Here is a 24415-nt window from a genome sequence, read left to right on the forward strand (position 1 = left end):
TTCACAGCAGGGGCGTTTGTGGTAGCAGGGCCTGGGAGACAGCCCAGATGCCTTTCAGCAAAGGATTGGTGGCAGGTCTGCAGCCCTGCTGGCACCTTGAGCTTGGACTTCCAGTTTGCAGAACTGTGAGAAAATAAAATTTCCATTAAGTCTCCCCAGTCTGTGGTATTTTGTTATAGCCGCCCAGGCTGACTCAGACAGGAGCCCAGGATGGATGTGAGCTTGTTATAACCAGCGCACGCTTGTGGCTGTAGGGAATCCGGGTAGAAGCTGGAAGAACCTAGAGGGGTGGCTGCTGCCTTCCGAGGAACGGGTCAAAGGGGATCCAAGCAGAGTGGTCTCAGTGCAGGTGGGGAGGAGACTCTAGACCCAGGACACACAGTGGAGGGGGTGTCCAAGGATTTCCTGATGATCAGATGTGGTTTGAGAAAGAGAGGGGGCCAAGTCTGGTGGCACATGCCTGTAATCCCAGACTTTGGGAAACGAAAGCAGGAGGACAGCTTGAGCCCAGGAGTTCGAAACCAGCTGGGCAACATAGCAAGACCTGGTGTCTACCAAAAAAAAATAAAAATTAACTGGGTGTGGTGGTGCTTGCCTGTCGTCCCATCTACTTGGGAGGCTAAGGTGGGAGGATCAGTTGAGCCCTGGAGTTCAAGAACAGCCTGGGCAACATGGCGAAACCCTGTCTCTATAAAAAATACAAAAATTAGCCAGGCGTGGTGGCACACGCCTGTATTTTTAGCTACTCTGGTGGCTGAGGTGGGAAGCTTATCTGAACCTAGGAGGTTAAGGCTGCAGTGAGCCGAGATTGCACCACTACACTCCAGCCTGTGTGACAGAGTGAAACTGTGTCTCAAAAATAAAAAGTGAATTCAGGAGTTCGAAACCAGACTGGCCAACACTGTGAAACCCCGTCTCTCCTAGAAATACAAAAATTAGCTCAGACCAGGTGCACTGGCTCACACCTATAATCCCGGCACTTTGGGAGGCCAAGGCAGGGATATCATTCAAGGTCAGGAGTTCGAGACCAACCTGGCCAACATGGTGAAACCCCGTCTCTACTAAAAATACAAAAATAAATAAATAAATAAGCTGTGCATGGTGGCAGGTGCCTGTAATCCCAGCTACTTGGGATGCTGTGGCAGGAGAATCACTTGAACCCAGGAAGCAGAGGTTGCAGTGAGCAGAGATTGCGCCGTTGCACTCTAGCCTGTGACAAGAGCAAAGCTCTGCCTCAAAAAACTAATAATAATAATAAGACGGGTGTGGTGGCCCACACCTGTAATCCCAGCTGCTTGGAAGACGGAGACAGGAGAATCACTTGAACCCCAGAGGCGGAGGTTGCAGTGAGCCAAGATTGTGCCAGTGGACTCCAGCTTGGGCGACAGAGCGAGACTGTCTCAAAAAAACAAAAACAAAAACCACACAAGGCTTTTCAGTGAAATGCTCGCTCCTCTTCCTTTGCATCCTCCCAGTTCCCCTGGTCCCCATCAAGGGGGCCACTGTTATTCATATGGATATAGATTCCCCCCTCTTTCATCCAAATGGCCCCAGTTTCACTTAGTATTTCTTGGAGATGTTTCCTTGTCTGTACATAGATAGCTTCTTGTCAGTACATAGGGAGCCATTCAGGGTTGGTAAAGTGGTTGGTAATATGGGTGCTGGCAAAACAGGTTTTGCAGCCTCACTGGTGTTCTGCAAAGGCAGCTTCCTGCCTGGATTGGCACATGGGCAACTTCCTTTTGATTTCCCTCAGCTTTAATCTATCCAGCCCAGGTGGAGACAGCCCAGTTTACGGTTCTGCATTCTGGCATAGATGCAGTTCGTACAAGCTCTCGGCCCCATGCTTTTTCTTCCTCTGCTGTGTTTACCCTTCTAGAGTTGCAGAATGAATCACCCACCCGAGGGAAACACAGGGGTTTTTTGTGGTTTTTTTTTTTTTTTTTGAGACAGTCTTGCTCTGTTGCCCAGGCTGGAGTGCGATGGTGCAATCTCGGCTCACTGCAACCTCCACTTCCTGGTTCAAGCGATTCTCCTGCCTCAGCCTCCTGAGTAGCTGAGAGTACAGGGGCCCGGCTAATTTTTGTATTTTTAGTAGAGATGGGGTGTCACCATATTGGCCAGGGTGGTCTCGAACGCCTGACCTGTGATCCACCCACCTTGACCTCCCAAAGTGCTGGGATTACAGGTGTGACCCACCACGCCCGGCCAGGTTTTTCTTTTTCTAGGCCCACTGTGGCCACCAAAGTTGGGGACCAGGGGGCCTTCAGGGACAGGGACCCCAAGTTGCAGGTTAACACATAGAGCCCTTTCTGAGATGCAGGTTTTACAGGGAACTGGATTCCACCTCTTTTGGGGAGATCAACCCAGCACTCCAAGGATCCGCTGATGGTGCCTGAGCACAGCTGTGAGAAGGGGGTATCTGGATCCTTGGGATGGCAGGATGGGAGAGGTGGGGCATGGGCCTGCAGGCTGGCCCCCAGAGTCCCCCGACTAGCTAGAATTCTGAAAATTGTGTTATGTAAAACACTTAGCATCTGCAGTGCCAAATAAAGGTGACCCCCACCATGACATTAAAAAATAAATAAATAAAAATAAATTTAAAAAAGACATGTCCAAATCCTAACCCTGGGAACCTGTCAAGATATTTCCTTATTTGGTGTTTTTTGTTTTGTTTTGTTTTGCTTGAGACAGAGTTTTGCTCTGTTGCCCAGGCTGGAGTGCAGTGGTGTGATCTCAGCTCACTGCAACTGCTGCCTCCGGGTTCAAGCGATTCTCCTGCCTCAGCCTCCCAAGTAGCTGGGACTACAGGCACGCACCACCATGCCCAGATAATTTTTGTATTTTCAGTAGAGACAGGGTTTTACCATGTTGGCCAGGATGGTCTCAACTCCTGACCTCAAGTGATCTGCCCGCCTCAGCCTCCCAAAGTGCTGAGATTACAGGTGCCCGGCTGGTATTTCCTTATTTGGAAAGACCATCTTTGTAGGTGTTATTAGCTAAAGTCCAGTCATTCTGGGTTAGGGTGGGCTCTAAATCCCACGACTGGTGTCCTGCTAAGAGACAGAAGAGGGAGGGACACACAGAGAGGGGACCACGTGAAGACAGTGGCAGAGACTGGAAGAGGCAGAGGTGACTGGAGTGACGTAGCCACAGGCTTGGAACACCTGGAGCCACCAGGAGCTGCCGGAGGCAAAAGAGGCATTGGTGGAGTGTGGCAGCGTCCACACTTTAATTTCAGACTTCTGGCCTCTACAACTGTGGGAGAAGGTTCTACTGCTCTGAGACACTCAATTTGTAGTACTTTGTTACAGCTGCCCTGGTAAACAAATGCAACATCTATTTTCAGCAAAGCAGGGAGTTTTTGGAAAGATGACTAACCGGGTTCCTTCTCCCAAGGGCGCTGTGTTCTAGCTGTGAATACTAGGAGTGCGTCGCTGCGGTGGGAGGGGAGGCAGGGTTTACTGACTGGTCATCCCCACTGGTCTGGATGCCCTTTTTCTTCCTTCCTTCCTTTTTTCAGAATCTCGCTCTGTCACCCAGGCTGGAGTGCAGTGGCACAGTCTCAGCTCACTGCAGCCTCTGCCTCCCAGGTTCAAGTAATCCTCCCACTTCAGCCTCCCGAGTAGCCGAAATTACAGGTTCCCACCACCACATCCAGCTAATTTTTTTTTTTAATTTTTAGAAAATACAGTCTAAGGCACGAGAATTGCTGGAACCCAGGAGGCAGAAGTTGCAGTGAGCTAAGATGGCACCACTGCACTCCAGCCTGGGTGACAGAGCAAGACTCCATTGCAAAAAACAAAAACAAAACAACGATGAATGCTAGGATAAAAAATAAAGCAAGAGGCCAGGCGCAGTGGCTCACGCCTGTAATCCCAGCACTTTGGGAGGCCGAGGTGGGTAGATCACCTGAGGTTGAGCTGGAGACCAGCCTCGCCAATACAATGACACCCTGTCTCTACTAAAAATACGAAAATTAGCCAGGTATGGTGGCATGTGCCCGTAATCCCAGCTACTCAGGAGGCTAAGGCAGGAGGATTGCTTGGGGCTGGGAGTTAGAGGCTGTAGTATGCTGTGATCGCACCTGTGAATAGCCACTGCACTCCAGCCTGGGCAACATAGTGAGCCCCTGCCCTTTAAAACAAAAAAGTAAGCCGGGCGCGGTGGCTCAAGCCTGTAATCCCAGCACTTTGGGAGGCCAAGACGGGCGGATCACGAGGTCAGGAGATCGAGACCATCCTGGCTAATATGGTGAAACCCCGTCTCTACTAAAAAATACAAAAAACTAGCCGGGCGAGGTGGCGGGCGCCTGTAGTCCCAGCTACTTGGGAGGCTGAGGCAGGAGGATGGCATAAACCTGGGAGGCAGAGCTTGCAGTGAGCTGAGATCTGGCCACTGCACTCCAGCCTGGGCGACAGAGCGAGACTCCATCTCAAAAAAAAAATTAAAAAAATAAAAATAAAATAAAATAAAACAAAAAAGTATAGCGCATGTGATAAGTATGTAGTAAAGTCATGCTGAAAAGCGTCCTGGCAGAACCACAGTTCATTTGTTGACAGACGTCTGGACTGGCAGTCCTCACTCTCTTTTTTTTTTTTTGAGACAAGAGTCTTGCTCTGTCCTGCAGGCTGGAGTGCAGTGGCACGATCTCAGCTCACTGCAAACTCTGCCTACCGGGTTCACGCCATTCTCCTGCCTCAGCCTCCCAAGCAGCTGGGACTACAGGCACCCGCCACCACGCCCAGCTAATTTTTTGTATTTTTAGTAGAGACGGGGTTTCACCGTGTTAGTCAGGATGGTCTCGATCTCCTGACCTTGTGATCCGCCCACCTCGGCCTCCCAAAGTGCTGGGATTACAGGCGTGAGCCACCATGCCCCACCTGGCAGTCCCTTTTTTTTTTTTTTGTGAGACGGAGTCTCGCTCTGTCGCCCAGGCTGGAGTGCAGTGGCTGAATCTCAGCTCACTGCAACCTCCGCCTCCCGGGTTCAGCCATTCTCCTGCCTCAGCCTCCCGAGTAGCTGGGACTACAGGCTCCCGCCACCTCGCCTGGCTAGTTTTTTGTATTTTTTTAGTAGAGACGGTTTCACCGTGTTAGCCAGGATGGTCTCGATCTCCTGACCTTGTGATCCGCCCGCCTCGGCCTCCCAAAGTGCTGGGATTACAGGCTTGAGCCACCGCGCCCGGCCTGGCAGTCCTCTTTCAATGGGAGGTGCTCAGAGCTGAAGCTCAACACGTCAACTTAAGGGAGCTTTCAGCCGGAAGGCTTCTACCCGAGCTGAAATAGAAATTGCCACCACCTGGCTGGGCGCAGTGGCTTACGACTGTAATCCCAGCACTTTGGGAGGCCAAGGTGGGCAGATCACCAGGTCAGGAGTTCAAGACCAGTCTGGCCAACATGGTGAAACCCTGTCTCTATTTGAAACAAAAACAAAAAAGTTAGCTGGGCATAGTGGCGTGCGCCTGTAGTCCCAGCTACTTGGGAGGCTGAGGCAGGAGAATCGCTTGAACTGGGGAGGGGGAGGTTGCAGTGAGCCGAGATCGCGTCACTGCACTCCAGCTTGGGCAACAGAGTGAGATTTCATCCCAAAAAAAAAGAAGAAAAGAAATTGCCACCACCTGAGCTTGTGCTAACAGCAACTTGTCCATTTCTGAGACAGCCACCAGGAGGGCCCGGGCCACCAGGAAGAGCCTGCTGCATGTCCCCTATGGAGACGGCGAAGGGGAGAAAGTGGACATTTACTTCCCTGACGAGGCAGCTGAAGGTTGTCAGCGAAGGGGCTGGGGGTCCTGGGACTTGGGGGTCCAGTGGCAGAGCTCAGCAGGGCGGGCCCCACTCATGCACCTTGTGCTTGGTTTTTTGTTTTGCAGCTTTGCCTTTCTTCCTGTTCTTTCACGGAGGATACTGGCAGAGTGGAAGGTGAGTCGGGGGATGTGGATGGTGGACTGCAGGAGAGATTCCACTTTCCCTGGGGCACTCTTCCTCCAGGGCTGCCCCAACCAAAAGGCCACAGCTGGGTGATTCCCACAGGCCCGTGTCTCACAGCACTGGAGAGCGGAAGTCTCAAGTCAAATGTGGGCCGGGTTCCTAGGGAGGATCCTTCCTGCCTCCTCCAGCTTCCTGTGACCTCAGGCAGTCCTTGGCTTGTGTCCACAGAGCTCCAGCCTCTGCCTCCATTCACATGTGATCCTTGTGTTCCTGGGTCTCCTATCTTCCTCTCCTTTTTTTTTTTCTTTTTTTTGAGACAGAGTCTCACTCTACCCCAGACTGGAACGCAGTGGTGCGACCTCAGCTCGCTGCAATTTCTGCCTCCCAGGCTCAAGCAATTCTTCTGCTTCAGCTTCCCAAGTAGCTGGGATTACAGGTGCGCACCACCAGGCCCAGCTAATTTTTGTATTTTTAGTAGAGACGGTTTCACCATGTTGGCCAGGCTGGTCTTGAACTCCTGACCTCAAGTGATCCTCCCGCCTTGACCTCTCAAAGTTCTGGGATTACAGGCGTGAGCCACCACACCAGCCTCCTGGTTTTTTTTTTTTTTTTTTTTTTTTGAGATGGAGTCTCGCTCTGTCCCGCAGGCTGGAGTGCAGTGGCATGATCTCGGCTCACTGCAAGCTCCGCCTCCCGGGTTCACCCCATTTTCCTGCCTCAGCCTCCAGAGTAGCTGGGACTGCAGGCACCTGCCACCACGCCCGGCTAATTTTTTTGTGTTTTTAGTAGAGATGGGTTTTCACCGTATTAGTCAGAATGGTTTCCATCTGACGTTGTGATCCGCCCGCCTCGGCCTCCCAAAGTGCTGGGATTACAGGTGTGAGTCACCATGCCCGGCCTCCTTTTTTTTTTTTTTTTTATAAGGTCATAGTCACAGGTTCTGGGGTTAGGATTTGAACATATCTTTTGGGGGGACACAGTTCAACCCACTGCAACCAGTGAGAAGCATGTTCAGCCTCCTCTTGAATCAAAGGAAAAGCCAGAGTGACCAACCACTGTCCCCGTTTGCTTGGGACTGAGGAGGGGTTTCCTAGGACATGGAGTTTTCAGTACTTTAGAAAAAAAACAATGAAAGTCCAAGGTAAAATGGGACAGTTGGTCACTGTAAGCTTTTTGTGGGTATTTGGGAATTTGGGATCTTGACAGACACTGCGTTCCCTACGGTCTTCCTACAGCGTTGCCTTCAAGCATCTTCATGTTAATAGCTTACATTTAATGGCCAGGCACGGGGGCTCACGCCTGTAATCCCAGCACTTTGGAAGGGCAAGGCGGACGGATCACTTGAGGTCAAGAGTTTGAGACCAGCCTGGCCAACGTGGTGAAACCCTGTGTCTACTAAAAACACAAAAATTAGCTGGACGTGGTGGCGTGTGCCTGTAATCCCAGCTACTCAGGAGGCTAACACAGGAGAATCGCTTGAACCCAGGAGGAGGGGTTGCAGTGAGCCAAGATCATGCCACTGCACTCCAGCCTGGGTGACACAACGAGATTCTGTCTCAAAAAAAAAAAAGCTTACATTTATTCCACACAAAACTCTACACTGCTGGTCTTTAATTCTCAAAAACAGTTCCCTAACAGAGGAATATAATTGCCTCTATTTTACAGATGAGGAAACCAGGCTTAGAAGTTACATAAATTGCCAGGCACGGTGGCTCACACCTATAATCCCACACATTGGGAGGCCGAGGCGGGAGGATTGAGTTAGAAACCAGCCTGGTCAACATAGCAAGATCCCCATCTCTACAAAAGAAAAAATAAATTTGCTGTGCATAGTGGTGCACACCTGTACTCCTGCTTGGGAGACTGAGGCAGGAGGATTGCTTGAGCCCAGGAGGTTGAGACTGCAGTGAACTGTGATGACGCCATTGCACTCCACCCTGGGCGACAGAGCGAGGCCCTATCGCTTAGAAAAATAAAGTTACGGCCGGGCGCGGTGGCTCACGCCTGTAATCCCAGCACTTTGGGAGGCCGAGGTGGGCGGATCACAAGGTCAGGAGATCGAGACCATCCTGGCTAACCCGGTGAAACCCCATCTCTACTAAAAATACAAAAACAAAATTAGCCTGGCGTGGTGGCGGGCGCCTGTAGTCCCAGCTACTCCGGAGGCTGAGGCAGGAGAATGACGTGAACCCAGGAGACGGAGCTTGCAGTGAGCCGAGATTGCGCCACTGCACTCTAGCCTGGGCGACACAGCGAGACTCCGTCTCAAAAAAAAAAAAGAAAAAGTTACATGAAGCTCCCCCATGGTCCCATAGCTAGTATGTGATGTGGCAGGGAGAGATCCTGTCCGCTTCCCTCTCTCAAACGGGGCCAGAAAGGGGTGGTGCTGTGCATGGACAGAACATCTGGAAAGTGGTGTGTCCAGGACACAGGAAGCAGCGTAGTGGCCAGGCTGCCTCCAGCTGTCACATCTGTGTGTCTCTCTGCAGTAAGGACGAGTCTGCCTTCATGGTCGACCCGCTGACGGCACAGGGAGTGGCCGTGGTAATAGTGGCTTATGACATCGCCCCCAAAGGTAATAGGGGTGGTTGCTGCAGGTCCGAGGGCCGGTGTGGGCTTTAGGAGGAAGCGAGTCCCTGACCCAGCTCATACTCTCTGTGCAGGCACCCTGGACCAGATGGTAGACCAGGTGACCCGCAGCGTTGCATTTGTCCAGACGCGGTATCCAAGCAATGGGTAGGTGTTGCTGGTAGATTTTCTTCCTGTTGGACCTCACTGGGTGGGAGGACAGTGCAATCAGTCCCTCAGACACAGCCAAGCTTCCCCTCTGGCCTGTGGAGCAGAAAGCAAATTGGGACTCTTTGAAGTGGGCCTGATGTTGTGGGGAAACTGTGTGCAAATCCAGTTCTCTGCTCTGACCCCTCCCAGGGGAATTTACCTATGTGGACACTCAGCCGGGGCCCACCTGGCCGCCATGATGCTCCTTGCCAACTGGACCAAGCATGGGGTCACGCCCAACCTCAAAGGTTTCCATGGGGGCTGCAGCCTGGCTGGGCAACCTTCATCTCCCCATGAGCCTTGCGGTTTGGGCCAACTGATTGAAATCCTCCCAGCTGTGAGTGGCTTGACTGCAGGGCTTCCAGCCCTCTGAGCAAGGCCTTCTCTGCTTCCTCCGTGCCCCCTCCCCTGGTCCTGCCCCTCTGGCCGTGGGGGTGGGCTGGCCCTGCCTTGCTCCGCCTGGAGCCTGGTCCTGTGATGATTCTGCACCCTCACAGGCTTTTTCCTCGTGAGTGGGGTCTTTGACCTGGAGCCCATCATGTATACTTCACAGAACATCGCTCTGCAGCTGACCCTGTGAGTCACCTGCCCACCACCTCCCCTGGCTCACCTGGAGCCCGGCTTCTCTCCGTCCTGACCCATCCACTCCCCGCCCCAGGGAGGACGCTCAGAGGAACAGCCCCCAGCTGAAGGTGGCCCAGACGCAGCCGGTGGACCCCACCTGCCGTGTGCTGGTGGTCGTGGGCCAGTTCGACTCCCCCGAATTTCACCGACAGTCCTGGGAGTTTTACCAGGTACTCTCAGCACAGGTTTGTGGCCAGAGGTCGAGGGTCATGTGAGCTCATTATTTGCCTCATCCGTCATTTATTTAACACAGTGAACCCTGACCTGTGCCAGGCATGGCCCCATGTCCTGCCCCACCTCCTTTCCCACTGCTCAGGCCCCTCCTCCCATGTCTCCCCTGCCCAGACCCTATGTCAAGGAGAGTGGAAAGCCTCGTTTGAACAGCTCCACGATGTGGACCACTTTGAAATCGTTGAGAATCTGACCCAGAAGGACAACGTGCTCACCCAGGTGGGGCCTCATCCCTGGCATCCCTTTCGTGGTAGACAGCACAGATCCCGCCGCAGCCTCTTAGATGCGCAAACCAGGAGTTCGAGACCAGCCTGGCCAGCATGGAGAAACTCCGTCTCTACTAAAACTACAAAAAAAATTAGCCAGATGTGATGGTGCGTGCCTGTAATCCCAGCCACTCAGGAGGCTGAGGCATGAGAATTGCTTGAACCCAGGAGGCAGAGATTGCAGTGAGCCAAGATTGCACTCCAGCCTGGGCAATGGAGCAAGACTATCTCAAAAAAAAAAAAAAAAAAACACCTGAGAACCTAGGAAAGAAAGAACCTAAGAACATCTCGTTTCTTTCTTTTTTTTTCTTTAGAAACAGGGTCTCCTCTGTTGTACCCAAGCTGGAGTACAGTGGCAGAATCTTAGTTCTCTGCCACCTCCTGGGCTCAAGTGGTGATCCTGCCTCAGCCTCCTGAGTAGCTGGGACTACAGAGGTGTGCCACTGTGCCCTGCTAATTATTAAATGTTTCTGTAGAGACGGGGTCTCTCTCTGCTCCCCAGACTGGTCGTCTTCTTTTTTAATCTCAGCATATTATACCTCTAACCAGGCTGTCTTGAACTCCTGACTTCAAGTGTCTTCCTGCCTCAGCCTTCCAAAGTGTTGGGGTTGCAGACATGACTCACTGCATCCAGCCCTGTCTCGTTTCCTTAATCAAATTCCTGCCAAGAGCTTCTCCGATTCTGGGGCTTTTGTGCCTTCTCTTCCTGTTCCAGATTATCTTGAAAACGATCTTCCAGTAGTTCTGACGACACCTGGAGCCTGGTCCAAGTGCACCCCACCTTGGGAAGCCTCTCCAAAGAGCTTTCGGAGCTGAAGCTGCCGGCTTCAATCTTCCCCAGCACCCAGGAGAGCCTTGCTATGTCTGCCTGCCCAGCAACAGTCCATTCTCACTGCTGGGATACTCGTGAAAATCTCCAGGTCCTCCCTCTTCCCAGCCCGGATGGAGCTTCAGGGAGGCTCCAGGGAACGTCCATGAGTCAATGCTCAGAGATACCGGGAGCCACCTGTAAGCCTCATCTGGCCCCTCTATCTGCTGACAGAATGTGACAAAGATGACTTACCTCTAGCGTTTTTGTATGACCCACCAGCTAAGAATGGCATCACTTTTTTTTTTCTGGAGATGGAGTCTCACTCTGTCACCCAGGCTGGAGTGCAGTGGTGTGATCTCGGCTCACTGCAACCTCCACCTCCCAGGTTCAAGCAATTCTCCTGCCTCAGCCTCCCAAACAGCTGGGACTACAGGTGCCTGCCACCGCGCCCAGCCAGAATGGCATCACATTTTTAGATAGTTCATAAAGAAGCACAAAAGAATATTATTTCATAACATGTAGAAATTATATAAAACTTAAATTTCCATGTTGATAAATAAAGTTGTATTGGGACACGGCCCTGTTCGTTCATTTACGTATTGACTAGGGCAGCTTTCCAGCTACAGGGCAGAGCGGAGTGGTGGTGACAGTGATCTCCTGGCCCGTACTGCCAGAGGCATTTCCTATCTGGCCCTTTTCAGGAAAAGTTTGCAGACCTCTGGGTAAGGGCTTCCCCAAGCCAGCTACCCTCCGCCTTCTGCTTCAGTCTCCTGTCTGCTCTGTCCTCCGTCTCCCTGACTTTTGGGTCTGTCCCTGAATGCCCCGGGGTCTCAGCGTTGGGACCAACACCTTGACCTTGACAGGACAATGCTACCCACATGTAAGACAAACTTCTGCTGCACCCCAAGAGCGGTGTGCATGTCCTAAGAAGCCAGCTACATCCATCCACCACCCACCCCACCACACCGCCTCTTTCTCTCACACTGAATAGCATTTAAGAATTTCCACTGTGGGCCGGGCACGGTGGCTCACGCCTGTAATCCCAGCACTTTCGGAGGCCAAGGTGGGCAAATCACCTGAGGTCAGGAGTTCAAGACCAGCCTGGCCAACATGGCAAAAGCCTGTCTCTACTAAAAATACAAAAATTAGCCAGGTGTGGTGGTGCATGCCTGTAATCCTAGATACTTGGGAGGCTGTGGCAGGAGAATCACTTGAATCCAGGAGGCGGAGGTTGCAGTGAGCTGAGATTGTGCTCCTGTACTCCAGCCTGGGTGACAGAGCCAGACTCCATCTCAAAGAGAAAAAAAAAAAAACAATTTCTACTGTGTGTGTGCAGCAAGCCATCATGACACACATTTACCTGTGTAACAAACCTGCACATCCTACACATATACCCTGGAACTTTTTTTTTTTTTTTTTTGAGACGGAGTCTCGCTCTGTTGCCCAGGCTGGAGTGCAGTGGCCAGATCTCAGCTCACTGCAAGCTCCGCCTCCCGGGTTCACGCCATTCTCCTGCCTCAGCCTCCCGAGTAGCTGGGACTACAGGCGCCCGCCACCTCGCCCGGCTAGTTTTTTGTATTTTTTTAGTAGAGACGGGGTTTCACCGTGTCAGCCAGGATGGTCTCGATCTCCTGACCTCGTGATCCGCCCGTCTCGGCCTCCCAAAGTGCTGGGATTACAGGCTTGAGCCACCGCGCCCGGCCTACCCTGGAACTTAAAGTAAAAGTTGGGGGGAAAAAATAGAATTTCCACTGTGACATTATTGAGTATAGCAAAAACACAAGAAACAGCCTAGTGTTCATTAGGGCATAAACGCATTCAAGCAGCGTCAAACCCTGCAGCCATTACAAAGAGATCTATGTTGACCACGTGGAATATCTCCAAGAGCCACAATAGCCTCTCTTATCCACGGGATTCACTCCAAGACCCTCTGAAACCATGGATAATACTGAACCCTGTGTACACTATGTTCTTTCCTGTATATACATACCTATGATAAAGTTTAATTTATAAACTGGCAAATGGTATGAAGTATTCCTTCTAAGAGATTAACAATAACTAATAAAATAGAATGATTATAACAATATACTGTGATCAAAGTTATGTGAAGCCGGGCGCTGTGGCTCAAGCTTTTAATCCCAGCACTTTGGGAGGCTGAAGCGGGTGGATCACCTGAGGTCAGGAGTTCGAGACCAGCCTGGCCAACATGACAAAACCCCATCTCTACTAAAGATACAAAAATTAGGCCGGGCGCGGTGGCTCACACCTGTAATCCCAGCACTTCGGGAGGCCAAGGCAGGCGGATCACAAGGTCAGGAGATCGAGACCATCCTAGCTAACACAGTGAAACCCCATCTCTACTAAAAATACAAAAAATAAGCTGGGCATGATGGCGGGCACCTGTAGTCCCAGCTACTCCGGAGGCTGAGGCAGGAGAAGGGCGTGAACCCAGGAGGCAGAGGTTGCAGTGAGCCGAGATCGTGCCGCTGCACTCCAGCCTGGGCAACAGAGTGAGACTCCATCTCAAAAAAAAAAAAGATACAAAAATGAGCTGGGCATGGTGGCAGGAGCCTGTAATCCCAGCTACTTGGGAGGTTGAGGCAAGAGAATCACTTGAACCTGGGAAGTGGAGGTTGCAGTGAGGTAAGGTGGCACCATTGCACTCCAGCCTGGGCAACAGAGCGAGACTCCATCTCAAAACAAAACAAACAAACAAAGTTATGGGGTCGCTGTCTTTCTCTCAAAATATTCTTTTTTTGGTGGGACACGACGGCTCATGCCTGTAATCCTGGCACTTTGAGAGGCTGAGGTGGGTGGATCACCTGAGGTCAGGAGTTCAAAACCAGCCTGGCCAACATAGTGAAACCCCATCTCTACTAAAACTACAAAAAGTTAGCTGGGCGTGGTGGTGCAGGCCTGTAATCCCAGCTACTTGGGAGACTGAAACAGGACAATCACTTGAAGTTGGGAGCCGGAGGTTGCAGTGAGCCGAGATCATGCCACTGCATTCTAGCCTGGGCAACAGAGCGAGGCTCCGTCTTAAAAGAAAGAAAGGAAAAGAAAAAGAAAAAAAAGTCCTCTTTTTTTTTTTTTGAGACTGGATCTCACTCTTTCTCCCTGGCTGGAGTGCAGTGGCCCAATCATGGCTCACTGCAGCCTTGACCTCCCAGGATCAAGTGATCCTCCCACCTCAGCCTCCAGAGTAGCTGGGACTATGGGTGCATGCCCGACTAATTTTTTTTTTCAGATGGAGTTTCACTCTTGTTGCTCTAGCTGCAATGCAATGGCTGGATCTCAGCTCACTGCAACGTCTGCCTCTTAGATTCAAGCGATTCTCATGCCTCACCCTCCCGAGTAGTTGGAATTACAGATGCTCACCACCATGCCCAGCTAATTTTTTGTATTTTTAGTGGAGACAGGGTTTCACCATGTTGGCCAGGCTGGTCTCAAACTCCTGATCTCAGGTGATCCACCTGCCTCAGCCTCCCAAAGTGCTGGGATTACAGGTGTGAGCCACTGGGCATGGCCTTGCCTGGCTAATTTTTAAAAAATTTTATAGAGGGGGGTCTCACTGTGTTGCCCAGGCTAATCTTGAACTCCTAGGTTCAAGTGATCCTCCCTCCTTGGTCTCCCAAAGTGCTGGGATTACAGGCATGAGCCACTGCCCCGGGCTGGGAAATCCTTTTTTTTTTTTTTTTGAGACAGAGTCTCACTCTGTCACCCAGGCTGAAGTGCAGTGGCACTATCTCGGCTCACTGGAAGCTCCGCCTCCTGGGTTCACACCATTCTCCTTAGCCTCCCGAGTAGCTGGGACTACAGGCGCCTGCCACCACACCAGCTAATTTTTTGTATTTTCTTTTTTAGTACAGACGGAGTTTCACTGTGTTAGCCAGGATGGTCTCGATCTCCTGACCTCGTGATCCACCTGCCTCGGCCTCCCAAAGTGCTGGGATTACAGGGGTGAGCCACTGCGCCCAGCCGGGAAATACTTTTTTAAGCCAGGGCAAGGTGAATCTGAAATGCCATTTGAGGAAAGATCTGTTCGCCTGATGCCCTGTTTCAGCCTGGGTGGACAGGACAGCATCTGCCAGCTCCGGGAAGCACTGCAGATGGGAAGAGGCTTGGCCACTCTCTGAAGGTGGCAGGAGTTGGAGTGGGTGAACTGAAGGTAAGGAGAATCTAGGAGCTGGGGAACCTGGAGACAGGTTACCCGGCAGGGCTTAGGGCTGACACCCCCACAGATACAGTTCTGTTCACTGGGGCTGAAACATAAGAGGAACCCAACTGTTGTGGGAGGAAAAGACCCTTCTGCCCTTTCCTTTTTTCTTTTTCATTTTTTTCGAGGCAGAATCTCTCTCTGTTGCCCAGGCTGGAGTGCAGGGGCACAATCTCGGCTCACTGCCACCTCCGCCTCCCGGGTTCAAGAGATTCTCCTACCTCAGCCTCCCGAGTAGCTGGTACTACAGGCGCGCACCACATGCCCAGCTAATTTTTGTATTTTTAGTAGAGACAGGGTTTCACCATATTGGCCAGGCTGGTCTCGAACTCCTGACCTTGTGATCCACCTATCTCAGCCTCCCAAAGTCCTGGGATTACAGGCATGAGCCACTGTGCCCGGCCTGACCCCTCTGCCCTTTCAAAACAATGTTCGTTCTCTCACAGTCTTCTTTTATCATATTAAGTCCACGCCGCAGGACTATTTTGTCCAGTGAATGCTATGCAAATATTTCACGCACCTGCTGGTCACAGGAATGATATGTACTTGGTACGCACTGATCGTACCTTGGTGTGGGAGAAGAGGGGGGAAGGAAGCAAAGAACAGCCCCCTCCTTTCCTGGTGCACCTTCAGATGTGCCGACGGGGTCAGACTCGCTGCAGATGGCCCCCTTCCCAGAGACAGGGGAGGATTCTCCACCCACTCCCCAGCCTCCAGGACCATCCTGAATTGCGCCTTCAGGCACTCAAGTTATTATGCGTCTAGACACGCGGATATATTCAAGCTGGGCACAGCACAGCAGCCCCACCCCAGGTGGCTTAAGTCAGAGCTGGAGTCCAAAGAGACCACATCCCAAGGGACCGTGTGGGGGTTGGGGCACACAGGCCACTGCTTCCCCCGCCGTCTTAGGCACTCCTGAAGTCAGCCTCACTCTGCCTCTTGGGGATTTCTTTTTTTTTTTTTTTGAGACAGAGTCTCGCTCTGTCGCCCAGGCTGTAGTGCAGTGGCACGGCCTCGGCTCACTGCAAGCTCTGCCTCCTGGGTTCACGCCATTCTCCTGCCTCAGCCTCCCGAGTAGCTGGGGCTACAGGCGCCCACCACCATGCCCGGCTAATTTTTTGTATTTTTAGTAGAGACGGGGTTTCACCGTGTTAGCCAGATGGTCTCGACCTCCTGGCCTCGTGATCCACCTGCCTCGGCCTCCCAAAGTGCTGGGATTACAGGCTTGAGCCACCGCGCCTGGCCTTCTCGGGGATTTCAAATGCGCTGAGACTCCAGCACTTTTGCGGAAGCTCCTTCTGGTCCTGACTTGCACCCGGATGCTGGGGGGCTGCAGCTGCTGCTTGGGTTCAGGAGGATGCTGGGGGCCCGGTGCCCATGAGCTTTTGAAGCTCCTGGAACTCGGTTTTGAGGGTGTTCAGGTCCAGGTGGACACCTGGGCTGTCCTTGTCCGTGCATTTGATGACACTGTGGGCAGAAGTGAAAAGGAGTTGTTCCCTTCCTCCCTCCTGAGCGCAGGCAACTGCTGTGGTTGCCAGTGGAGGTGACGTGTTCTTGGTCTGTGCCCAGTGGCCACCCCAGCAGAAGCTATGGTGGTTCCAGGGACCAGTTAGCGAGCCAATCAGTGGGACCCAGGGACGGCCTACCAAAGTTAACTGGATTTGATAACTGCAGCAAAGTTGTTTCCTGATTTTGATGATTGCGCTGTGGTTGTGTGAGAGAATGAAGTATTCCGGGGTAGTGTGGTAATGCCTTCAACTTACAAACGGTTCAGGTAAACCACCCATATATGTACATATATATGCATATGATATATACACATACAGGGATGTGTGTGCGTTCATATATATGGGGGGAGAGAGAGAGAGAGGGAGAGAAAGGAGGTCAGGGAGAGGGAGAGAGAAAGAGGAGACACAGAAGGAGAGAGCGAGAGAGTGGGGAGTAGAGAGAGGGAAAGGATAAGAGAGAGGGAGAGGAGGAAAGAGAGGCAGGAGGAAGCAGAATGTTAAAGGAAATAGGCAAAACATAAACAGAAAATCTGGGTGAAGGGTATATGAGTATTCTTTGCACTATTCTTGCAATTATCTTTTATTTAAATTGACATCAGGCCGGGTGCAGTGGCTCACGTCTGTAATCCCAGCACTTTGGGAGGCTGAGGCAGGCAAATCACCTGAGGTCAGGAGTTTGAGACCAGCCTGGCAAACATGACGAAACCCCGTCTCTACTAAAAATACAAAAATTAGCCTGGTGTAGTGGTGCGCACCTGTAATCCCAGCTACTTGGGAGGCTGAAGCAGGAGAATCACTTGAACCAGGGGAGCAGGAGGAGGTTGCAGTGAACTGAGATCATGCCACTGCATTCCAGCCTGGGCGATAGAGCAAGACTCAGTTTCAAATAAATAAATATCAAAATAAAAAGTTACTGTGTTAAAGAGTAGGGGCAGGGTGGGAGGATGGGGGTGGGGAAAGGTTGCTAAAATATATCAATAAATAAATAAACCCCAAAATGAAAAAGAGAGTGGGGGCACCAGGCCTACGTGGGACTGGAGGGCTGATGGGACCAGGCCTCTTTTCTCTGGCCAGAGAACCCAAGAAGTGAGCAGATGTGAGCGGTGCGGAGCTGGGCATTAGAGGTCCACAACACCCTGTTCCAAAGCAGAGGACACAATCATTTTTTTTTTTAATAGGCTGCAGGACTTACTGTTGGTGGGACGCCCTGCTTTGCAAAGGGAAAGGAGGAGTTTGCCCTGAGCACGGGCCCCCACCCTCCACTGGGCTTTCCCCAGCTCTCTTGTCTTCTTATCATGGTGGTGGCCCAGTCCCTGGCCCCTGACTCCAGAAGGTGGCCCTCCTGGAAACCCAGGTCGTGTAGTCAGCAATGTACTCACCGGGACAGCGATGTCTGCTGCACTCTGTCTCTCCCCTGTGCATTTGTCCTTCATGCCCGTCTGGAGTGGTTGGTTTTTGCAGAGGTGGTGCCCTGTAAAGCCCTCCTGTCTGACTTTTTTTTTTTTAAGACTGAGTTTCGTTCTTGTTGCCCAGGCTGGAGTGCAATGGCACAATCTCAGCTCACTGCAACCTCTGCCTCCCGGGTTCAAGCGATTCTCCTGCCTCGGCCTCCTGAGTATTTGGGATAACAGGCATGCACCACCACGCCCGGCTAATGTTTGTATTTTTAGTAGAGGCAAGGTTTCACCATGATGGCCAGGCTGGTCTTGAACTCCTGGCCTCAAGTGATGCTCCCGCCTAGGCCTCCCAAAGTGTTGGGATTACAGGCGTGAGCCACTGCACCCGGCCTGCACGCGCTCTTTGAAAGCAGTCGAGGGGGCGCTAGGTATGGACAGGAACGAGCTGGCGCGGGGTTGCTGGGTGCACAGAGAGCACGGGCAGAGCCACGCGGCGGGAGGACTACAACTCCCGGCACGCCCCGCGCCGCCCCGCCTCTACTCCCAGAAGGCTGCGGGGGGTGAACCTCCTAAGAGGGCGTGCGCTCCCGACACGCCCCGCGGCGCGCCATTAACCGCCAGATTTGAATCGCGGGACCCGTTGGCAGAGGTGGCGGCAGCGGCATGGGTGCCCCGACGTTGCCCCCTGCCTGGCAGCCCTTTCTCAAGGACCACCGCATCTCTACATTCAAGAACTGGCCCTTCTTGGAGGGCTGCGCCTGCACCCCGGAGCGGGTGAGACTGCCCGGCCTCCTGGGGTCCCCCAGACCCGCCTTGCCCTTTCCCTAACGAGGCCACTGTGGCTGGGACCCGGGGGTACGAGCCGCCCTCCCCTCCCCGTCCTATCCCCAGCGAGGCCACTGTGGCTGGGCACCTTGGGTCCGAGCCGCCCTCCCCTCCTTGCTTTGTCCCCATCGAAGCCTTCGTGGCTGGGCCTCGGGGTTCCGGGCTGCCGAGTCCACTCACGAGCTGTGCTGTCCCTTGCAGATGGCCGAGGCTGGCTTCATCCACTGCCCCACTGAGAACGAGCCAGACTTGGCCCAGTGTTTCTTCTGCTTCAAGGAGCTGGAAGGCTGGGAACCGGATGACGACCCCATGTAAGTCTTCTCTGGCCAGCCACGATGGGCTTTGTTTTGAACTGAGCTGTCAAAAGATTTGAATTGTGAAGACACTTAGTATGGGAGGGTTGCTTTCCAGCCTCAATGCTTCTTAAACGGCTGTTTTGAACGGATACCTCTCTATATGCTGGTGCCTTGGTGATGCTTACAACCTGATTAAATTTCATTTGACCAAAATGCCCTTAGGGTGGATGTTAAAGTCTCATTCACATAAGATGCCTGATGCCTTTCATGTTCAATAGAATACATGAGCAGACCCTGTTGTTGTGAACTGCCAGGGATGTCTAAGTGCAAAAGTTTAATTGAAATATAACCCACACAGCACAAAAATTACCCTTTGAAAGTGTGCACTTTACACTTTGGGAGGCTGAGGCGGGCGGATCACCTGAGGTCAGGAGTTTGAGACCAGCCTGGCCAACATGGCGAAACCCCAGCTCTACTAAAAATACAGAAATTAGCCGGGCATGGTAGCACGCACCTGTAATCCCAGCTACTGGGGAGGCTGAGGCAGGAGAATCGCTTGAACCTGGGAGGCAGAGGTTGCAGTGAGCAGAGATTGTGCCATTGCACTCCAGCCTGGTCAACAGAGCGAGACTCCGTCATAAAAATAAAAAATTGGAAAAAAAAAAAAGAAAGCATGTACTTCAGTGTTGTTTTGGCTTTTTTTCTTCAAGATGCCTAGTTAATGACAATGAAGTTCTGTACTCAGATGATGTCTGTTTTTCCACACTGTAATGCCATAACCTTTTCTCACCTTGTTTTCTGTCCGAATCAGTTGCTTCCACAACTTGAATTTTTTTCCCTTGAGAATCACCCCAGTTGTTTTTCTTGTTGGCCAGAAGAGAATAGCTGTGTTTTTCTTCGTATGTTTGCTGTGGTGGTTATACTGCATCCCAGTAATCACTGGGAAAATATCAGTGGTATTTGTCTTGAAAATGAATAAGTGTTGTCATATTTTCAGATTAGAGTTACAACTGGCTGTCCTTTTGGACTTTGGGTGGCCATGCTTTCATTGTAATACAGTTCTGGTAATGGTGATAATCAGCTATGCAGGGAGACCTCCCTAGCAGGAAATGAGAATATGAGCTAGAGGGGTCCCTTGGGGAACCCTGGGCAATAATGGCCTTCTCTGCCCTTAATCCTTACAGTGGATTACGTAACAATTTCAGTGAAATGAAATTGCTTCAAACAGTTCCTTGAGAATGTTAGAGGGGTTTGACATGTAATTCCTTTGAACTTACACCATGTAACACTTTTCCAACTAACTGCTAAAGAAGTCCAGATAAAATAGATACATTAGCCACACAGATATGGGGGGAGACGTCCACAGGGAGGAGAAGGTGCTAAGAGGTGCCATATGGGAATGTGGCTTGGGCACAGCACGGATGCCATCAACTTAAGACTTGACGTCTTGCTTCTGAGGCAGAGCAGGGCGTGCCTGTGGAGGGCGCGGGGAGGTGGCCCGCTGGGAGTGGACTGCCACTTTAATCCCTTCAACTGCCTTTCCGCTGTTGTTTTGATTTTTCTAGAGAGGAACATAAAAAGCATTCATCTGGTTGCGCTTTCCTTTCTGTCAAGAAGCAGTTTGAAGAATTAACCCTCGGTGAATTTTTGAAACTGGACAGAGAAAGAACCAAGAACAAAATTGTATGTATTGGGAATAAGAACTGTTCAAACCCTATTCAATGTCTTTAGCACTAAACTACCTAGTCCCTCAAAGGGACTCTGTGTTTTCCTCAGGAAGCATTTTTTGTTTTTTTTTCTGAGACGGAGTTTCACTCTTGTTGCCCAGGCTGGAGTGCAGTGGCGCAATCTCGGCTCACTGCAAACTCCACCTCTTGGGTTCAAGTGATTCTCCTACCTCAGCCTCCCAAGTAGCTGGGATTACAGGCACGTGCCACAACACCCAGCTAATTTTTGTATTTTTAGTAGGGATGGAGTTTCACCATGCTGACCAGGCTGATCTCAAACTCCTGACCTCATGGTTCGCCCACCTCGGCCTCCCAAAGTGCTGTGATTACAGGTGTGAACCACCGCACCTGGCTTTTTTTTTTTTCTCTGAGACAGGGTTTCACTCTGTTGCCCAGGCTGGAGTGGAGCAGCATGATCTTGGCTCACTGCAACTTCTGCCTCCCGGGCTCAAGCGGTTTGCCTGCTTCAGCCTCCCAAGTAGCCGGGATTATAGGCATGTGCCACCACACCCAGCTAATTTTTGTATTTTTGATAGAGATGAGGTTTTGCCATGTTGGCCAGACTGATCTTGAACTCCTGACCTCAGGTGATCCGCCCACCTCGGCCTCCCAGAGTGCTGGGATTACAGGTGTGAGCCATCATGACCGGCCTCAGGAAGTATTTTTATTTTTATTTTTATTTATTTATTTATTTGAGATGGAGTCTTGCTCTGTCACCCAGCCTGGAGTGCAGTGACGTGATCTCAGCTCACTGCAAGCTCTGCCTCCCTGGTTCAAGCCATTGTCCTGCCTCAGCCTCCCGAGTAGCTGGGACTACAGGCACCTGCCACCACGCCCAGCTAATTTTTTTGTATTTTTAGTAGAGACAGGGTTTCGCTGTGTTAGCCAGGATGGTCTCGATCTCCTGACCTCGTGATCCGCCCACCTCAGCCTCCCAAAGTGCTAGGATAACAGGCGTGAGCCATCGCACCTGGCTGTTTTTATTTTTTTGAGACAGGGACTCACTCTGTCACCTGGGCTGCAGTGCAGTGGTACCCCATAGCTCACTGCAGCCTCGAACTCCTGAGCTCAAGTGATCCTCCCGCCTCATCCTCCCAAGTAATTGGGACTACAGGCACACCCCACCATGCCCACCTACTTTATTTATTTATTTATTTATTTTTGTAGAGATGAGGGTTCCCTATGTTGTCCAGGCTGGTCTTGAACTCCTGAGCTCAAGGGATCCTTCTGCCTTGGCCTCCCAAAGTGCTGAGATTACAGGCATGAGCTACCATACCCAGCTAGGAATCATTTTTAAAGCCCCTAGGATATATGTGTGATTTTAAAGCTCATGGAGTGTGGCCGGGCGTGGTGGCTCACACCTGTAATCCCAGCACTTTGGGAGGCTGAGGCGGGCAGATCACTTGAGGTCAGGAATTTGAGACCAGCCTGGGCAACATGATGAAATACCATCTCTACTAAAAATATACAAATTAGCTGGGCATGGTGGTGGGCACCTGTAATCCCAGCTACTTGGGAGGCTGAGGCAGGATAATCTCTTAGAGGTTGCAGTGAGCCAAGATCGCGCCACTGCACGCCAGCCTGGGCGACAGAGCAAGAGTCTATCTCAGGAAAAAAGAAAAAAAAGGGCGCGATGGCTCACGCCTATAATCCCAGCACTTTGGGAGGCTAAGGCAGGCAGATCACGAGGTCAGGAGATCGAGACCATCCTCACCAACATGGTGAAACCCTGTCTCTACTAAAACTTCAAAAATTTATCTGGGCATGGTGGTGGGCGCCTGTAGATCCAGCTACTCGGGAGGCTGAGGCAGGGGAATCGCTCGAACCTGGGAGGCGGAGGTTGCAGTGAGCCGAGATAGCACCACTACACCCCAGCCTGGCGACAGAGCAAGACTCTGTCTCAAAAAAGAAAAAAAAAGCTCCTGGAGTATGATCTTGGGGTTGTGTGGTCAGAAAAACATGTACCCTTAGTAAAGGTGTATTGAGCTTGAGGCTCCTTGGTTGGTGGGGACATTGTAACATTAGGATTGCCTTCCTGCCCTCAGTGAAAACCTACATGGGGTGTCACATGGCCGCGTGCTCCTGTGCTGGCAGTGGTGTGAACAGAGGTCTGGGGACACACAGTAGAGGGTATGTGGGGAAGGGGTAAAAAGAGGCAGCAGCCCATCAGGACCCAAAGGGTTTTCTGCAGGTGACTCCCTCCAGGCTCTTGTCCAGTTGTGCTGGGCTATTGTGACAGCAGAAGGTGAAGCCATGAGTCCACAAAAGGGGTGGCTCCCGAGCAGCCAGGGTGTGGAGCATGAGGCTTGCCAGAGAAGACTAGAGCTCCAGTTAAAGCAGAATTTCAGATGGACAAGGAATGCTTTTTTAGTATAAGCAAATCCCACATTTTGTGTCAGTATTTACTAGAAACTTAGTCATTTATCTGAAGTTGAAATGTAACTGGGCATTGTTTTTTGTTTTTTTTTTTGAGACGAAGTCTCACTCTGTCACCCAGGCTTGAGTGCAGTGGCGCGATCTCGGCTCACTGCAACCTCTGCCTCCCGAGGTCAAGCAATTCTCCTACCTCAGCCTCCTGAGTAGCTGGGACTACAGGCACACACCACCATGCCTGGCTAATTTTTTTATTTTTAGTAGAGATGGGGTTTCACCAAGCTGGCCAGGCAGGTCTTGAACTCCTGACCTTGTGATCTGCCCTCTTTAGCCTCCCAGAGTGCTGGGATTACAGGCATGAGCTGCCATGCCTGGCCTTTTTTTTGAGACAGAGTCTCGCTCTGTCGCGCAGGCTGGAGTGCAGTGGCGTGATCTCGGCTCACTACAAGCTCCGCCTCCCGGGTTCACACCATTCTCTTACCTCAGCCTCCCAATTAGCTGGGACTACAGGCACCCACCACCACGTCCGGCTAATTTTTTTTGTTATTTTTAGTAGAGATGGGGTTTCGTTTCACTGCGGTAGCCAGGATGGGCTCCATCTCCTGACCTCATGATCCGCCAATCTTGGCCTCCCAAAGTGCTGGGATTACAGGCGTGAGCCACCGCGCCCGGCTTTTTCTTTTTCTTTTTTTTTTTTGAGACAGAGTTTCACTCTGTCACTCAGGCTGCAGTGCAGTGCACGCTGCCTCAGCCTCCCAAGTAGCTGGGATTAATGGCCCATGCCACCACGCCCAGCTAATTTTTGTATTTTTAGTAGAGACAGGGTTTCATCATGTTGGTCAGGCTGGTCTCAAACTCCTGACCTCAAGTGATCTGCCTGCCTCGGCCTCCCAAAGCTCTGGGATTACAGGTGTGAGCTACTGCGCCCAGCCTGGGCATCGAATATTCTTATTTCCTAAGTCTGGCAGCCCCACACAGAATAAGTAATGGGGGATTCCATATCCTTGTAGCAAAGCCCTGGGCGGAGTCAGGAGATGTTGTGACACCAGTCATGGTCACACTTTCCTTGCTAAATAGAAGTTAGACCCCCCCCCCCCCGGTCCCATGGTTTCTCAGGTTCCTTTTCAGCTTGAAAATTGTATTTCTTTTTAGAAATCAGCATAAAATAATTATGTCCTTATATGTGGCTTTTTAAAAATTTGACACAGAGTGACACTCAGTCGCCCAGGCTGGAGGGCTGTGGTGCGATCTTGGCTCACTGCGACCTCCATCTCCCAGATTCAAGCGAGTCTTGTGCCTCAGGCTCCCAAGTAGCTGGGATTATAGGTGTCTGCCACCAGGCCCAGCTAACTTTTGTATTTTTAGTAGAGATGGGGTTTTGCCATGTTGGCTAAGCCAGTCTCGAACTCCTGGCCTCAAGTGATCTGCCCGCC

General features: G+C 51.6%; 2 protein-coding genes across 5 annotated transcripts in view; both read left to right on the forward strand.

Moving 5' to 3' along the window:
* Positions 1-11218, forward strand: part of AFMID (arylformamidase) — a 21250-nt gene extending 10032 nt beyond the window's left edge. For 2 of the 4 annotated variants that reach the window (XM_021928062.2, XM_021928061.2), the window contains exons 3-9: positions 5658-5766; positions 5873-5921; positions 8594-8666; positions 8859-8956; positions 9206-9284; positions 9367-9502; positions 9678-9953. In XM_021928062.2, coding sequence (XP_021783754.1) covers positions 5658-5766; positions 5873-5921; positions 8594-8666; positions 8859-8956; positions 9206-9284; positions 9367-9502; positions 9678-9935 — 802 coding nt within the window. In that variant the 3' untranslated portion in view covers positions 9936-9953. Of the gene's footprint in view, positions 1-5657; positions 5767-5872; positions 5922-8419; positions 8506-8593; positions 8667-8858; positions 8957-9205; positions 9285-9366; positions 9503-9677; positions 9954-10544 lie in introns of those variants that run through there. The other 2 variants (XM_021928060.2, XM_021928059.2) reach the window with 2 other exon arrangements.
* Positions 11219-18310: 7092 nt separating this feature from the next.
* Positions 18311-24415, forward strand: part of BIRC5 (baculoviral IAP repeat containing 5) — a 12627-nt gene continuing 6522 nt past the window's right edge. Inside the window, exons 1-3 of the mRNA XM_003913516.4 lie at positions 18311-18535; positions 18788-18897; positions 20448-20565. Of these exons, the coding sequence (XP_003913565.1) occupies positions 18425-18535; positions 18788-18897; positions 20448-20565 (339 nt within the window). The 5' untranslated portion in view covers positions 18311-18424. The remainder of the gene's footprint in view (positions 18536-18787; positions 18898-20447; positions 20566-24415) is intronic.

The sequence above is a fragment of the Papio anubis genome, chromosome 17 (assembly GCF_008728515.1).
Source record: "Papio anubis isolate 15944 chromosome 17, Panubis1.0, whole genome shotgun sequence".
Lineage (NCBI taxonomy): Eukaryota > Metazoa > Chordata > Mammalia > Primates > Cercopithecidae > Papio > Papio anubis.